The sequence below is a fragment of the Numenius arquata genome, chromosome 7 (genome assembly GCF_964106895.1).
Source record: "Numenius arquata chromosome 7, bNumArq3.hap1.1, whole genome shotgun sequence".
In the NCBI taxonomy this organism is placed as follows: Eukaryota; Metazoa; Chordata; class Aves; order Charadriiformes; family Scolopacidae; genus Numenius; species Numenius arquata.
The window spans coordinates 60,890,620-60,908,060 of NC_133582.1; the positions used below are offsets into that span (position 1 = coordinate 60,890,620).

General features: G+C 40.5%; 1 protein-coding gene across 4 annotated transcripts in view; it reads right to left on the reverse strand.

Annotated features, from left to right (window-relative positions):
- The window catches only part of GLCCI1 (glucocorticoid induced 1), a 55,648-nt gene that overhangs the window by 19,880 nt on the left and 18,327 nt on the right, over positions 1 to 17,441 (reverse strand). For all 4 annotated transcript variants that reach the window (XM_074150583.1, XM_074150582.1, XM_074150585.1 and 1 more), the window contains exons 2-3: positions 14,101 to 14,252; positions 4,744 to 4,830 (exon numbers count right to left, since the gene is read on the reverse strand). In XM_074150583.1, coding sequence (XP_074006684.1) covers positions 4,744 to 4,830; positions 14,101 to 14,252 — 239 coding nt within the window. The remainder of the gene's footprint in view (positions 1 to 4,743; positions 4,831 to 14,100; positions 14,253 to 17,441) is intronic.

Consider the following 17,441-nt stretch of genomic DNA (forward strand, 5'->3'; position numbering starts at 1 on the left):
AGATCAGAAGACAGCTATGGACTGAGATGGCTGGCTACAAGAATAATCAGAAAGCAGGGAGAGTAGTGTGCTCTCATGTGACTCTACGGGAGAGGAACACAAACCACACATCCATGCACGCTTCAAAAAAATTAAAGTTTTCAGCCTTTCCTCTTCCACTGACTGTTCCGTGCAATACTGTTGATTTATCAGAAAAACTCTTCTCTTAACATACTTTAAAGTTATTTATAAAAAAAAAAACAACAAAAAACCCCAACAAAACACAAAGATCAGTTCATCAGTAATAAACCTATATGAGGTCATTCAGGGCACAAACTTGCAGTCCAGCCTTGATGGTTCACTGTCATACAGACAACTGTAAGACGCCCATCAAAGATTATTAAATGAGTAAGAAATTAGGATAAAACCCTATAAATATATTTTTTGCTTGCTGAATATTTTGACAGCTAGAAGTGTACTTGAAATCAATATGACTCTTGTCTAACACCCATAATATGCATGCAGCCTAATATAACTAATGGCACAAACCTGAGAAATAAGCAAATTAGGTCTGTCCTTTACAACACTGGAATAATCTGAGTATCCTGATGCTTCAAATTTTTCATTTGAAGAGACCTAGGTGCAGACTACTGATATGAAGGAACATGTCACATCTCACCGCTCCTGTCCAAATGCCTAATAACAACCAGTTAATAGGTTGTATTTCTACAAATCAGACTACACAACGTAGTAACTTCTTATTTCTGAACAATGAGAGTTGTGAGCTCACTCATTATAATGAGAGTGAGCTCTAACTCGTTCATGAACCACTTGTTAATAAAGAAGTTAACCAGTAGGTCAAAGAGTAAAACAAGCATTAGAAATTCACCCTAAGCCTTTGAATACAATCTCTCGATTGGAATACGAAAGCACATAAAAAGTGTGCGCTCTCATATTCGATTCTCTTTTATTCCAAAGTCTTTTTCAAGTACTCTGTTAGAGCAAAAGGAACCTTCCAGTGGGGGGTTGCTGGTGTCACTGTAACAGAGAGAGCACACAGAGGTGCTGAAGGGGAGTGAAAAATCCACCATCTGAAATAAGTCTTTAAAAACCGATACAAACGGAAAACTATTTATTTTAAAACCAGGGTTTTTCCAGCTCTGGGTAAATTCCAGTTCAGGGTAAGCTACAACTAAAATTGTCCCTATTCAACAGAATTTCAAGCTAACTATTCAGGTTGAAAGGGGAAAAAATATGAGTGCAAAGACTGATAGCAATCTTTATCTCCCAGTCAAGACGTGTATCTATTAAAATAATATTAAAGCAGTCTGGCATTATCTCACAAGCAGTAGATCCCTTCAGAATAGAACAATACAAAAAAAGGTAAATCTTGTTAGGAGGTGACAAAAAAAGGTACACTCTATCATTACAAAGTTCATATTGAGAGCTGGGGAGTTGTAAATTTTTTAATAGACCCACTACAAGAAAGCAAGCATTGCCCATTTCACTGCCAGACTCACTCAATCCTGGCACCCACCTCTGTCAATTCAAGGGCAAAATAATTTTCAACTACCCAAAGTGAAATTTTTTTTTTATGTGCCAATAGAGAATTCATTTGCTTGCTTTGGATCTTAAGTCTATACACTGATTTTTAGGGGTTTTAAATGTAAATCTTTTTAAAAGAGCTCCCAGTTGTTTTAAACAAATGCTTTTAATTGTAATAGCTCTCAAACTAACCAAGGAAATAAACCAAGTTTTTTCAACTTAAAAGCACATTCAATCTTCTTTTATCGAAACCAATTAAACTATGCATACAAGTATTTGGCCAGTTTACAGTATCAACATAATAAAAAAATACATGCTAGAAATCATTCCATTGATTGTGGGAAGAAGAAAACATGAAGCCAAACTGCTAAGACAAGCCTAGGAGTCTGTACACAGCTACCTACTATTTACTGTCAAATGCTGTGGGAAGCGATTCAAACTGCTGAGCAGAACTACTGTTACCTACGTTACTCATAACAAATGCAGTTGCCCAGGAGAGGTGAGACTTTAATTTCCATTACTTAAGCTCTTCCTTTCAGCTGCCTACAGCTTTGTCAAATTCTTCTCTGAAGTCTACTGTGAACATTCAGCTCTCCTGTCCCCTCCCCATCAGAAATCTCAGTACAAGTATTAGAGTTGTTTTAAGAATGAAATTGAAATGAAAGGGGGATGCAAATCATTTTATGTGCTAAAACACATTATCGCAGCTTTTTATCCAGGAAGCTATGTTGTCCAACGCTTTGGAGTAAAAAGCTACGTATTTATCTGGAGGTCCTTTATGCTGGGAATGTGCCCCTCCATTCCCTTGGAAAAATCTTTACATTTGGCAAAGCTTTAGAAAAAATTTCAGTTTGTACATGTTCAAGAAAGATGTGTGGATCTGGCAGCTACATTTGCTAGTAATTCTGTTTCTAGTGGGCTTTACAGTTTGAACAGAACTGCCCCAGAGTTTCTCCTTCCAGAATCTGCAGATTACTGTGGCACAAAGAAACTGAGATGCTGTTGGTATTGAACAAACTCTTACCACCCACCACACAGCCATTAAGCAGCCAGGCAGAGAAACTGGAACCAGGACTTAACAGGTGAGGGAAAGGAAAAAGAAAGGAATAAAATAGAAGCCAAATAATGGAGAGACAGAACAGGCAAGGAGCTGGAAAGTAACTGAGTAACAGCTCAAGTAAGGGAAGATAATGAGAATTGGCTGGACAGTACACAGAGAATGATACTGGGACTATGAACCCAGGGAACTAGAAAAGGCAAGAAAACTGGTCTGAGAAGCTGGAAAAAAGAAAACAGAGGAAGAGAAGGAACTATAAGCTGGAGAAGACAAGGGCAGGTTTCGCGGTGAACAACCACTGCAAAATTTGGGTAGAAACAATTCCCTTCCACACACCCTGTTTTTTCCATTGCTGTGGTCTATCGCTAAGGAACCATGAAACCCACTGGCCAGGTTTCCTCTCTCTCTCGTGGCCAGTCCATACAGAGGATGGCATCCTAGCACAATGGATCACCGTTATCAAACGGCAGAGGCTCGCTTACATGCTGAAGGTTCCCCTATCGCTGACAGTCACATCCCTGTGGTGAAGAAAAGCTGCTGGTTGCAGAACTTGATAGGGAACTGCCAGAAGATGAAGGATGGTCTCTCAGCAAAAGCAAGCAAGCGTTATCCTGCAAATACAGATGCTATTCCTGCCCCTGCTACAATTCCTCTGTGCTGGGAGGTAACGTTTAAGTCAAAACTTTTCAGACACAAAACTCCTTCTGCGCTCATTTCTGGGCACTTCATCTGTGATTCTGAGTGCTTCCTCACAGCTGCAGATGAAGGCACCCAGGCAACTGAATATACTAATAAATCAGCCATGATGAGTTTCATAACAGGTACTCAATGAGACGGGAACAGACAACCCTCTTTGGATTGACCTCTCCTTGGCCCAGGTCCTCATCTTTAAAAATGAGGCTATTGCCACCACTGGAATACAAGATTATGCCGTATTTGTCAAATCTGATTTTAAAATTCAAGTAATTAAACTTATATCACTCCTTTTGACAACTATTGTTCCTATCAAGGGCCGTCCGGAAGAAGACCATATATTGCCAGTAACATCATCTCCTCAGACTATACATTTCTCCTCATTTTCGAACATCCCATTAAACAGGGAGACAGGAGAGAGGATGCAAAAAGCCCAGAGTATCATGGGAAACGTCCAACCCCCTAAGAATATGCTGCAAGATTAATTTTGCAAAAAGAAAGGTGCTGTTCTGGAAGAGAGGCTGCACCCTTCCTGATGGAGACTCCCTTTTCACAAGGAGTCACAGGGAAAAGATGACTGGCAACAGGTACAAGTTACTCCTGGGGAGATTCCGATTGGACACAAGAAGAAAAAATTTTTCACAATGAGAACAATCGGCCATTGGAATAATCTCCCCAGGACAGTGGTGGATTCCCCATCATCGGGCACTTTTAGGAATCAGCTGGACAGGGTGCTGGGCCATCTTGTCCAGACTGTGCTTTTGTCATAAAGGGTTGGACCAGATGATCCTTGAGGTTCCTTCCAACCTGGTATTTTAAGATTCTATGAACTCTGGATAGAATGGACTTTAGTGGGACAAAAACTGAAATACTGTCATTTCAGCTGAGCTGGAGACAATTTTATTGTATCTAATTTCTCATGATGCAAATCCACTTCACCTTTGGCAGGTTCCTTCTAGTTGCAACTGTAGTCCACAGCAAAATACGTATGATTAAAGAGCATTTCAAGCAATCTTATCATTACTGTATCAACACCTACTCTCCTTTTTATTTGTAAAAGTGATGTCCTCTCTATCTCCACCCTTAAACTTGAACGAAATTTCTAAAGAAGAATATGCTAACATACCAACTTACACTTTGCCTCTTTCAGGAGAGCAGCAGTAAGGAACAGAAAGCTACCTAAGGTAGCTCTGAAAAGAAAAATAAGTAAGCAACAACAAGCTGGTTTGTCAGCACTCACTCTGACCACTCCTTCACAGCCAACACTGTGAAGTAGGAAGGGAGGAAATCCAACAGGCGTAAAACAACAACCACTCTTGAAATAACTCCTACATTGGAGGTAAAACCTGTTTTTTCAAAAGCAACAGAGGGGAGGGAAAGGGTGCAGTTTCCTGGACTCCTGATAGGGATTTAAAAAATGTCTTGGGCACATCAAAACTTGAAAGGCTCCACTGTGCAAAACTTCTCACCTCTTTTAGTTGATCAGCACTTCCCCATGATGCTGAGCGTTGATGTGATCTCTTTTCTGCTCCTTCTTCAGCCCAACAGCTAGGTGTCTAGAGGGAAAAAACCACAGAAAATACAGTGCACTGAATTCTCCAGGTAAGAAAAACTTTTGGCATAAATTATCGCTTTACTCTTTCTGCAGTGTCAGAGTTCAGGCATTATACACGAAGAATAAATGTCAGAATCTGATATGCAGCAGTAACAGTCTCAATACATAAAAAATATATATCGAAAACTAAGGCTTTGTAAACTTGCATTTACAAAGGATGAGGACAAGGCACATCACTGAAGAAGGAATCAGAGGCCTGACAATCACAAAAAACCCTTACCTGGTTATTCCCATCTGCGCTTTGGCATCCAATTCTAGTTTTCACTCAGTGGACAGTTTAGAAAACCAGAAGATTTACAAAAATATATCAACAAACTCAGAGACCGAAAGACAGGATGCACTTCCCCCACCTTCTCTTTCCTTAATCACTGGCCATATAATCAATTCCTTCTTGCTAACTCTGACTTGATACAGAGTTTGATACACCTTTTATTACTTCTGGCGTCGACCTACCTGAAGCAGAACAGTGAAGAGCAGCCCTTTTCCAGGCTTCTCTGCAAGCCCGGAGTCTAGGGACTGTGCTTGGATGTAGGAGTTATAAAATGAAACCCTAAAGATTGAGGAAGGTCTGGAAGCCAGATCTCCCAACTCCTGTGCTTATTCACCACAAGAACATTACGAAAACTGAGGGTATCCACCAGCATTTCTGAACAAGAGAGTCACCGGCTGCCAGAGGAGCAATGGGGGACATCTAAAATCCAGGGAGAGTTTGGGATATGAACCATATAAAAACTCAGAGCTTTAGGCAGATACATAAATTTGGGAAAAGAAAGAAAGAAAAAAAAAAAGTGTTTTTTTCAACAATTTCTACTAGTATTAGCTGAACCCTTCACAGTAAGGCCACAAGAAATAAAACTATAGCACTGAAAACGATGAGGGTTTGGCAGTGAGGTTCTTCAGGGAGGGGACCACTCCTGATACTTCTCCAATGGAGACGGGACCCCAGACCTGCAGGATCTGGGATCCTGCTCCCTGAGGGACTCCCTTCTTGTGCAGGGGAACCCCCTTCCTCCACAGCTCTCCTTACCCTCGCTTCCCCTCTAGGTTTCTAGAAACTTCTGCAGTGCCCACACAGGTAGCGAACACTCTTCTGCTCAGGAAGAAGGCCGGGCATCGCCCTGGAGACCACCACAAAAACACCACAAAAACATTGTCTGCAGCTCCTCGAAGGGAGGTGGAAGCGCCTTTGGGGCCAGGACGCTCCAGCCGAGCACACCAGGCCCGGCCTGGCGCCATTAGGCCTTGAACTGTAGTTTCAGGCCACAGGCGATACCTTTATCGCCGTAGCATTACACGGCCTACATCCCGTCACCTGCTCCCAAGTGCTAACATTTAATGTGCTAAGTCACTTTGTACGCACAGGCCTACGCATCCCGCTTCTGCTTTTCCGCCAGCCCTGCACTTTCCATGTTTTCGGTGGGTTTTTGTCTCCGTTATTTTTACACCACCAGCAATACTTCCACCAAAGGCCCAGGAAGCCGTGGGGGTGATTAGAAAGCAAAATGGGGAAAAAAAAAAAAAAAAAAATCAGCAATTATTTTTTTGCTGCATGTTCCCAGGAAAGAAAATAAGAACTCTTATATTTATAAAAGTGAGGGTTCTGTGTATTTATTACATGATGCTCTGTGTGTGGGTCTGAGGAAGAAGCCAGAAGATAACGTGGCTATGAAAAATAACCAAAACAATTAGTCATCAAGAGTGAAGATTTAAACCAGCTATTTAAAACTTTGAGGGGAAGATGGGCAACCCCACAGCAGAGCCTCTGCCCCAGGCTACCGGTGTGCGCACCCCCTCGCTCTGCACTTTAGTGGAGCCACGGTCTAAATAATTATGTGTTCTTTTAGATTGGGTACTCACCACCTTCCTGAAATTCTGTGTGAAATATATATATTGCGTTTGATTTATTTTTTGCAGATTTCCAAAGAACTGGAGAAAAACAGGGAAAATTTGCTCCTTTTTCAGAATCATGGGCTTTCATGCTCTATTACAATTTACTTTCCAATTTAAACTACTCTTTTCTTAAAGGATTTTACTATATCGCAAGTACAGCTGGAACCATACCCTCATACAAAACCAGAAAACATTAATGCAAAGGGAATTATTCGGAAATTTATCTTCAAAGAGCGTATTCTGAATACAACACTGCTCCATAGTCTGGGGAACAACTCCAGGATGAAGTAGGGAAAGGTATCTCAGGTGCTTAAAGATTTTCCTGTAGTGCAGGAGGGTGTACCAGGGATCACTACAACCTCATAGCCTTTCAACTACAGCTTAATAAGCAAAACTGAAGAGCCATCAGGTATCTAAAAAGTCAAAGTGAGTTTCTCAACAACAAGAACGAAACTGCTAAGAAACGAAAAAAAACCCCACAAATCCATTACACAGAAAGCAAGAGCTTGCCTGAATTTTTTAATAAGCACAGATATTGATCCAGATAGCAAAAACAAAACCAAACCAATAGCAACACCCTGAAGAACTTCATCAATGACACTGGTAATTATTAGTGGAGAGAGGTGTGAATCCGTATATTGCAGATGACTTAATCAGAAATCAAAAATAACAAATATAAACCATCTATTCACTTAATACTCAATTTTGTACTTTCTCAAATATGCTTTGACACTCTCTTCCAGTCAAATACTATCTCCCTTGAGACAAAGACTACACAGTTGCTTTCAATCTATAGTTAATGAGTCAAGTCACAACTTTTCAAAATATACATACACGTATCAGTATACAGGGGGCACACTATTTGTGTCCCTCAATTTTATTTGCAGTATTAGATTACAAATACTATATGATGTTTCTAGCACAGTACTGAAGTCAGGCAATGTAGTATTAATGTGCCATTTATATTCAGATGGAAAAAAGAAAAAAATATTAACAAATAACACAACATAAGCAGTTACTAGAATATTGTAGCAAGCCAGTCCTCTTCAAACTCTAGAAATAGCTGCTCATAATATATTGTAACCCACATTATACGAAGAAGAGTTTTGGGTTTGTAACCCAAAATTTTTATATTCAATCAAAAGCCTTTAAAAAAAAAATAAAATAAAAACAAACAACAAAAAAAACCCCACCCCACACTTGTTACATTCAAAAAGAAATTCTGCTTTTACAAGTTTAGCTCATGTATGAGCAACTCATATCTCATTTAAATGTTGTAATTTACCTTTTCCAAATAAAATGGGGGTGTACAGCACCCTTGATATTCCACATTTCATGCAAATTGTTTTTATTTACCACTTCTACAAAACAGGCTTATTCGTGGAAGCCTTCATTTGAAGCTGCAAGTGTACTTCCCATGTGTTAAACATATTAAAAAAAAAATAATGAAAGTAAAAAAAGTAACTCAAAACTGTATTTGAAGAAACATTTCTGAATCACAATAAACAAAACCAAAGTTGCTGCTCATCAAGTCAGAAGCACAGTAAAAGGGGTCATAGGCTCTCTCTGTGAAACTGGTATTATTTCAGAGCTGAAACGAATTTACAGCATGGCTTAAACATTAACTCAGCTTCATGAAACAGAAGGATTATTTCTGCAAGTCTATATTCAGAAACTAAGAATTAAAATATTTTAGCAGGAGAACCTTGAAAGCATTAAGTAATGCCTGCCGCAGCTTCGAGAGGAGGAGGATGGCTGGTATTTCGAAGCGTGAAGGTTCGTGGTCCTGGTTTCGGCTGACACAACACTCAAAGCACGCACATGGGATAGGACATGCTGAGAACACCACATCTGGTTGCTCTCTTCAGTCTTAATGTAATTCACAATTACCATTGTTCTAATTCACCCAACCTTGTAAAGATCAGCATTTCTTCCAAGGCGTTTGGTAATTCTGCCTCGCTTTTCCACCCATGGCAGGGATATATACACCTACATTCTTTCCACTTCATTTACAGCAGAATGACTCCACGGAGTCCCAACCCACCTAAACCTAAAATAAGACTGAATTACTCTAAATATCTTGCCGTTTATTGCCAGCCCCCCGCTCTAATTACTATATCTAGCCTGCGTTCCAGCTTAACCACCCTGGGGGATGGGTGCAAAGATTAAGAACGCAAGTCTAGGTTTTACAGGGGAGGCAATAATGGTTTTGAAAAACTTCCACGTTCAAAAGAAACACAACAACAGCACTAGAAGATAAAGCCTGGTGAGTCTTTTTAGTCTGGAGAAGAGAAGACTGAGGGGGGATCTGATCAACGCCTATAAATACTTCAAGGGTGGGTGTCAGGAGGATGGGGCCAGGCTTTTTTCAGTGGTGCCCAGGGACAGGACAAGAGGGAACGGGCACAAACTTGAACATAGGAAGTTCCATCTGAACATGAGGAAGAACTTCTTTCCTGTAGGGGTGGTAGAGCCCTGGAAGAGGCTGCCCAGAGAGCTGGTGGAGTCTCCATCTCTGGAGACATTCAAACCCACCTGGACACGTTCCTGTGGGACCTGTTCTGGGTGACCCTGCTCTGGCAGGGGGTTTGGGCTAGATGATCTCCAGAGGTCCCTTCCAACCCTATATCATTCTGTCATTCTGTGATTCTGTGTGATTCTGAGTCTTTGGATTTTTCCAAAACATTTAAAGACCCTCTAGAAATTTTACAGAAAGAAACAGCCTAAAGAATCAGAAGTTAATTTGACTATAGGTGACGACTCCTCTTAAATATCAGACAGGCTAAGAAAAGTTAGAAGGATAAATTTACAGATATATGACACATATTCCTTCCCCCTTGTCCCTTCCCCCCAAAGTACATCATTAAAATATCCCATGGACACAATGACAACTAACGCACCAATAAAAGAGCTTCATGGAATTGGGCCTCCTGGTTTATGAGGTTAAGTTTTTAAGCAACAAAATTTCAACCCAAAAGAAAACAAAACTTTACTCAGGTGACTAATGAGAGGTAACTACATTAAAGCCTTGACCCACACACAAGAAGAACAGAAATGTATTTTCGCCAAGCGTTCCAGTTTAATAACTGCATTATTCTTTAGATTAGAGAGAAGTAAAAATTCTGAATGGCATTTTGCAAAGTTTCTTCATTTCTGTTTGTGTAATATGTCATTTCCATATACACTGAAGGTGGCACATTCAGACATACTGGAATCCAGTTTAAGAAGTCAATTGGGGGGTGGTGGTGCAAGAAACCAATGAATCACATTCCACTTGGCCATTTGTTCTTTTCTTTGCATTATTTAGATCGAGGAAGATTACACAGATGAACTTTAACTGGCAACATCTTTGTTATGACATCAAATTCATATGTTTATCCCCAACCTCTCCTTCTTTTTAATTTTATAAAACTCTTTTAAATTATTTAGCTACTGCCAAATAATTATATTAATAAACTATAACAATTATCCAAACGTTTCTGAAGATTCTGAGGTTAGGATTTCAACACTGAATTGTTCCTTACACTAGGAAGGGGGAAACACTTACATGCATAGTATGAAGGAGAAGTATACAGAAGTTCTTCATCAGTGCTCCCAACAGAGATGGAAAAAATGGGGAAGGAAGCTACACTGAGTTTTAAATGGCCTTAATGAAAAGTTCAAATTTTAATGAAAAAGAGAGGAAGTAGGACACTGGACGCACTTGGGAAGGGGATCACACAGTATATCAACACGTGTAATACCTTCCTATAACGGTAAATTTCCTTGCATTTCTGAAATACTTTAAACACTACTCAATAAAATGGTGTACCTCAAATTATCCAAAACTTGCCGCTCCTTAAAGATCAGCTAGTTTTATACATATGCATACATACACACACGAGCATAAACACATGGAGAATTCTTAGAAATCTGGAATTGTGGAAATGTCACAATGCAGAGTGTCATAGTATATTTTCCCAAAAGCAAAAAACAACCTCACTCTTCTGCAGTGTTTTCAGTCAAAACACTTGAGGTGGGGAAGAGAGAGACAGAAATATGAGCTACAGTTACTGTTCTCCAAGATGCAACAGAAACCAAACCAAACAAACAAAATTCTGTTTCCTCTATTTAAATAATAAGATACTATTGCATTCCTTTTTAAAAATCCTGGTTTAATTTCCGAGAAAGAAGAAACATTCATGAGCACTAACCAGGTTCAAAGAACAGAAGTGGGAAACAAGGACTTGGAATAAAACTCATCTGATCAAGTAAAGACTAGAATCTGATGGGTTTTTTTTAAATACAAGAATTCTAAGAAACTTGGAACAGCCATAATCACTACCTTCACAAAACTGCACAAAATTTGGATTTTAAATTAATGTTTAATTAGGGACAAAAAGTACCTTTGAAAGAGAAATAATTATTCCACCTACAATATAAGTTATACTGACAGCATTGTTCATGAGTTTAGAAGTAAAGCAAGAGATAAATTATTCTCCAATGAAACATGCCCATATAAAAAAAAGAAAAGGTTTATTGATTTTCATTATCTTGTTTTTATTTATTTTGTTTGTTACCATCTTCCACACTGCTAAACCACCAAGTGTTATTATTTTTAGCTACTGTAAACTATATGAACTCCCATGAGCTAAACTGTTACTGAGCCAACAAACACGAAGCAGTGGAAGTACTTGTGCTGGTACTCAGGCAAAGAGCGAGGTTTTAATTTAATTTAACTTAATTTGCCATGCATGCATCCTATCAACGATCTGGAACTCATCCTTAGTTCTTGAAATTAGATATACTTGAAACTACACAGAGCTCAAACAACAAAAAAAAACCCACAAAACCAAAACATAACTCAAGTATTTTATGATCAAGTTCATCTACAAGGCTCCCTAATGAAAATTTTATTAAAAAAAAAAAAGGAATTTGCTGTGCCAGTCACTATGATTGTTATATTTTACATATTCATATAGTCCTGAGCAGTCAAGACACATATTTTTCAGCTCAACTTAAATATTGCTAAATACTTGGCTTTTGCATAATTTGAATAAGGTAATTCCTTGTTAGAAGATATCCATACGAATCCAAACCATCAAACTTCCCTGCCCTTATCCCTTCGAAATAATACCTCACCTTGTACTCACAATGGTAGTGCCTTTCCTCTCTGTTACATTTGATTATGCTGAAAAGGCGAAACTCCTTTTTTATTTTTTTTTCCCCTCCCTGAGCTTTGTTTCTGAATGAAGCAAAGGGTGGCAGCCAACAGGTCAAATAACCTAAACACTTACTTGAGCTCCCCAGGAAAGCAATTTTTCTGCCAAATGCTTGGAGCTCAAATATTTATAGAACAAGTTTGTTTCTCTTTTCTGTAACTAGTGAAAAGGTTTGTTTGTGAATGTTTAAATATTCTAAATTTTCTACTCGTAAGGGCATTTGCGAAGTTTGAGATGGATACATGTTTTATGAGAGAGGGGTTAAGAAATACAGTACCTACAATGCACGCCACCGAAAATCTCCTGAATTGAAATTATAGTTTCAAACCAGAAAGATTTCCAAGGCATAGTATTGTGAAAGGAAGGCACCTTGGAAGTAAATCCGGGATTAAGAGCTTTTTAGGTAGATCTTTCATGAGAGTAAACGTGACAATTGCTTGTTCTTCTTTTTTTTTGCTAAAACTGGTTGGCTGGTTTCAAAATGAAGGAGTATGGCACAAAAACAGCATTTTCTTAAAGGGTCCCACCGCCGTTTCTGAAAGTTTCCTTGAACTATTTTAATCATCAAATTCCCAAAGTCATTAAATAGGATTTCTGGATCACAGAGACAAATCTTTTTCTCTTTTCTAAGCATTCTATGCTTATCCTCCCCCCACCAGAGGACTTCCTGCATTGCATTACAGTAGATTTTGAAGAGATGTGGAGAATTTTTCATATATTCTGATTTGTCCTGAGAAATTCAGTATTACACAAAAGACTAAAACCCAGAATCAATTTAAAGAGCTGCTGCCTCTGCTGTAAGACAAGTATGTTGCAAGTCAGTGGAAACTAACCAAAACCTACTCACCTACAAGTCAAGTTATGACAGAAAAATCCTTGATATTTTAAAGGTGTCATACACATTGTGACAACATAACCTTCCACTAAAAACAATTCTTAATAGCATAAGAGTTGGAAGCAAAAGGGAGGATGACAGAGGTGTAATTTTTCTTTGCAGGACACCCATAATAACCATGGGCCAGAAACATGGCACGAGAGACAGAAAACTGATTTAGCAACCGTCCCTACACGGCCTGTAGACTGAAAATATAACCAGAGAGAGCTATTTTCTACTAGTTTCCAATTTAGTGTAGAACACAAACAAGACGACTTGCTCCATACCCTGAAATTCTCCTGAAAACCCAAGAACGCAGCTCCTTTGCTAAAAATTTGGGCGTTTTTAGAATTACATATTGTTTTACCTGTTTGATACTGATCATCTTTGTGGGTAAGAATGCGTCCAGCACAAGGAGGAATCAGGCAAGAAAGAATGTTTCTAGCCAAAGAGCACTGTGAATGCCACATCAGCCTACCTGCCAGAGGTTCCTGCTAAGGAAAGAGCCCCGAGGAGGACCCAAGGGTGTCACAAGGGTCTCAGGCCATAAATAATCTCAGTCCCCTTCCCTTTGTAGCTGGTGGAAAGGCTCTCATTCCGATCCCTGGCTTCAAAAGGCAGCTCTTCCGCACATCATTTGTGTTTGTCCTTCTGGCTGGCAAGCAGCAGAGGGAACATCTCGAGACCACGTTACACGCTCACTCCCAGCCTCCTCCGTCTTGATTTCCCCTCTAGTGACGAACCGATCAATCCTTCTCAACAGCAACCTCTCTCCTCCCCCGCACACACAAACACACTTTTTGAAACCCACAGATTTGTTACCACGATTTAGTAAAACCTTTAGCTCGTCAGCCACTGCCATTCTGGAATCTTTGTTTTTTAAATAGCACTCGGCACCGTTTTGCACATAGCAGCTTCAAAATAAACCAGATACAAGGCTGAGATTGAAATCTGCTCATTTAGCCTCAACAGATCTGCCCACATACAGAAAATTATTTTTAACAACTGTTTTCTGAAAAGCATAAAAATATTAACTGTTGCATACCGTGTTACTGAATTGACACCAATTACAAAAAACACTACCGTATCCTATTTTTAGGGCTTTATGTTTATAATAAAATTAAGTGAACCCGCATTTCTTCAGAACTGAGTTCAGCTAAGATTCCAGATCAGGTGATAAAAAGTATTATCAGGAAGACATCCATTATACGAAACATCTCTGTTGTCTTGTTTTACAGCTTTTTACCTGAGTAGATTTATCTTTCATACATGAAGGGTAGTGTACGTGGGGATCACGTGGCCACTGTCCCGTGAGGTAAGGTCCTGTTATTGTGTCCAAAGAAGACGTTCGCCTTATGGTACCAGAAGTTCTGATTTGCTGGGATTTTGGCCTGTCCACTGTAGAAAACCAGAACAAAATCAACAAAAAAGTCAGGCTAAGTTGGATATGAAATGTTAAAAGCTAGCTATGACACACAATGGCAAGAACACATGAGAAACCTTTGCCTAAATGTCAAGCTGAAAAGAACGCCATCACATCAAAGCAAATAACATCAGACAGAGGAGAAAAAAACACAAAAGGGAAAAACTTAACAGTTACACAAAAAAACCAACGCTTAAAGTGTTCACAGCCGCAAAAACCAGGCTACTTATGCGATATATTTGCATCAACAAAAGGCATCAAGCAAATTTAAACACAGCGATGATGCAACTCAGGAAAGCCAGACACATAGAAACAGAAAATAGAACGCGGTATCGGTATTGGGTTACTTGTTGGGTTTTCTTAAGTCGGCCTACTGTCTATTATTATCATAATTTCTGTCATGGTTTGTGTTGTAGTAGAAATTATGATTCTTAACAAGATGCATATCTGATTCCTTGCTCTCGTTTACATCATTCCATATTATTTCCAAGATCCCAACACAGGTCTTCGCAGGCCGGGAGCGTGTGTCTCCCTCCGACACAGCTCAGGCCAAGGCAGAAGCTGTGTTTGCCCTCGCTCATCTCAGCCCCTGCGATCCCGGATTCCCCCCCGGCGCTTCCCTCCCCGAACACCCGGATCATGGAACACCTTTTCCTGCATTTCATTTGGAAAGCAGCGAGTAGGGTGATTCATGAGATTGTTCTTTCCCACATTGGAGTTTCATAGCACACTCTCTGGATGATCTCGCTTTGTCCTTTAGGCAAAATTACTTCATATGCTTGTTTTCTAGACTTTACATAAGCCAAGCCTAAGCCCTACATTACAGCTACTCTCTCTCTTGCTCGCCCCTGCTGAAAGGAGTTTGCGAGTGAGATAACTTCTGAGTTAATCACACGTTACGCACTGATCCCACCCCCCAAAACCCTAAAACCTCAGAGCAGCCCTGCTGGCACGCTGCTGAGACCAGACAGGGGCACTGACCTCAACCTCCACAGGCATCTTCTCTTTCTACATCAGCTGGAAAAGCTGGGTCTCCAAAGGCAGACTCCACCATCGGTGTTTTACGTAGCATGTGGGGCAACGACTGAGGTACGCAGCTTGTCATAGTATGATATATCAACATGATAACGCTAAAGCAGATCATTTCAGAGAAATGTTGAGCCGCTGAAACTCTTCACTAACAACTGATTTTAGGTGAAGAGTTCTAAATAATGCTGTGAATTGGAAGCACGATAGTATATCATACTGCCTTTGCAGAACAGTATTGCAATCAAAACAACTCTATCTGTAAACCAAATCCCTACAATTTCAAACCGATCTATCCCTCATGGGATTCCAGCTGTCACAAATTTGCATTTTAAGAAAGATTTTTCAACTATAAGAAAGCCTAAAATCCAAAATAAAGGTGAGAAATGTGCAGCATGAAACCGGTGTTTACATTTGCAGTGAAACACAGAAGTACCTGAAGGGTGCACACCCCCAAAGCCTTCTCCCAACCCTCACCACCACGCTATGGCACTAAGCTACTTCCTCAGGGAGCCCGAGTTTTGAATATTCCTCCAAAAGCTCTCTTAGAAATACATTACATGCGAGTATCCATCAGGAACTTGCTAGATATGTAAGTAATTAAGTATGTTCTCAAAAAAACCTTTTAAAACAAGTGAGAGACCGTGCAGAGACAAACTGGCAGGACAATGTCTGAAGGGGTCTGGAGCACAAGTCCTTTGAGGAGCGGCTGAGGGAGCTGGGGGTGTTCAGCCTGGAGAAAAGGAGGCTGAGGGGAGACCTTCTCGCTCTCTACAACTCCCTGAAAGGAGGGTGTAGCCAGGGGGGGTCGGTCTCTTCTCCCAAGTCACAGGCGATGGGACAAGAGGAAACGGCCTCAAGTGGCTCCAGGGGAGGTTCAGATTGGATATTAGGAAAAATTTTTACCCTGAAAGGGTTATCAAGCCTTGGAATGGGCCGCCCAGGGAAGCTGTGGAGGCAACATCACTGGAGGGATTTAAAAGACGGGTTGACATAGTGCTTAGAGACATGGTTTAGTGACGGGTTTTAGCAGATTTGGGTTATGGTTGGACTAGATGATCTGAAAACTCCCTTCCAATCCAGACAATTCTATGATTCTAAAATGGGGAAATAAGGGCTAAGCAAAGGTCACCTTTGCAAACTTTACATTTAGAAAGTCTTGCTACAAAAAAGAAAAAAAAAAAAAAAATCAATCCCAAAACACAAGAATATACAAGTCCAAAACACACTAATAAAATATATACAACCAGAGAATGATCTAAGGTCTGTGTCTTGTTCTACACCCCCAGAAAAGGCAACAGCAATAACCCCGGCATTAACAACTCGCTTAATTGCCCTACAACAGCCATGGACACAAACACCACCAGAAGTTATATTTTTATTTTTCCAGGGTAATCTTGGAAGCGGACTACAGGACACTGTCAAACACTGAAGCAAGAAGAAGGCAAGTTCAAGACAGGGTCTCCTAAGTCCCTACTACCTCTGCTGTGAGGACAGGCTGAAAGAGTTGGGGGGGTTCAGCCTGGAGAAGAGAAGGCTCCGGGGAGACCTTAGAGCCCCTTCCAGTCCCTAAAGGGGCTCCAGGAGAGATGGGGAGGGACTCTGGATCAGGGAGGGGAGCCATAGGACAAGGGGGAAGGGTTTGACACTGAAAGAGGGGAGATGGAGATGAGATTTGGGGAAGAAATTCTCTGCTGTGAGGGTGGTGAGAGCCTGGCCCAGGTTGCCCAGAGAAGCTGTGGCTGCCCCATCCCTGGAGGGGTTCAAGGCCAGGTTGGATGGGGTTGGAGCAACCTGGTCCGGTGGGAGGTGTCCCTGCTCAGGGCAGCAGGTTGGAATTTGATGATCTTTAAGGTCCCTTCAAACCCAAACCATTCTATGATTCTACTCTTCACTATTTTTTTGAACCACAGGAAACAAACCAAGGACACCACTTCTCAACTGCATAAACCAAATTAGCCCTACCGCAGTGCCTGCCCTGCTGCATGGCTGGCTGTGCTCCTGCCATCCACTTTGAGATTACAGGCGCAGACGTATGAACCTACCTAGAAGGCAATTCACTGGTTAAACATAAAGAAAATTAAAACCTACCCCAAAAAAAGTGATAAACGCACAGTTTTCCTCATTATGGGCAGGTT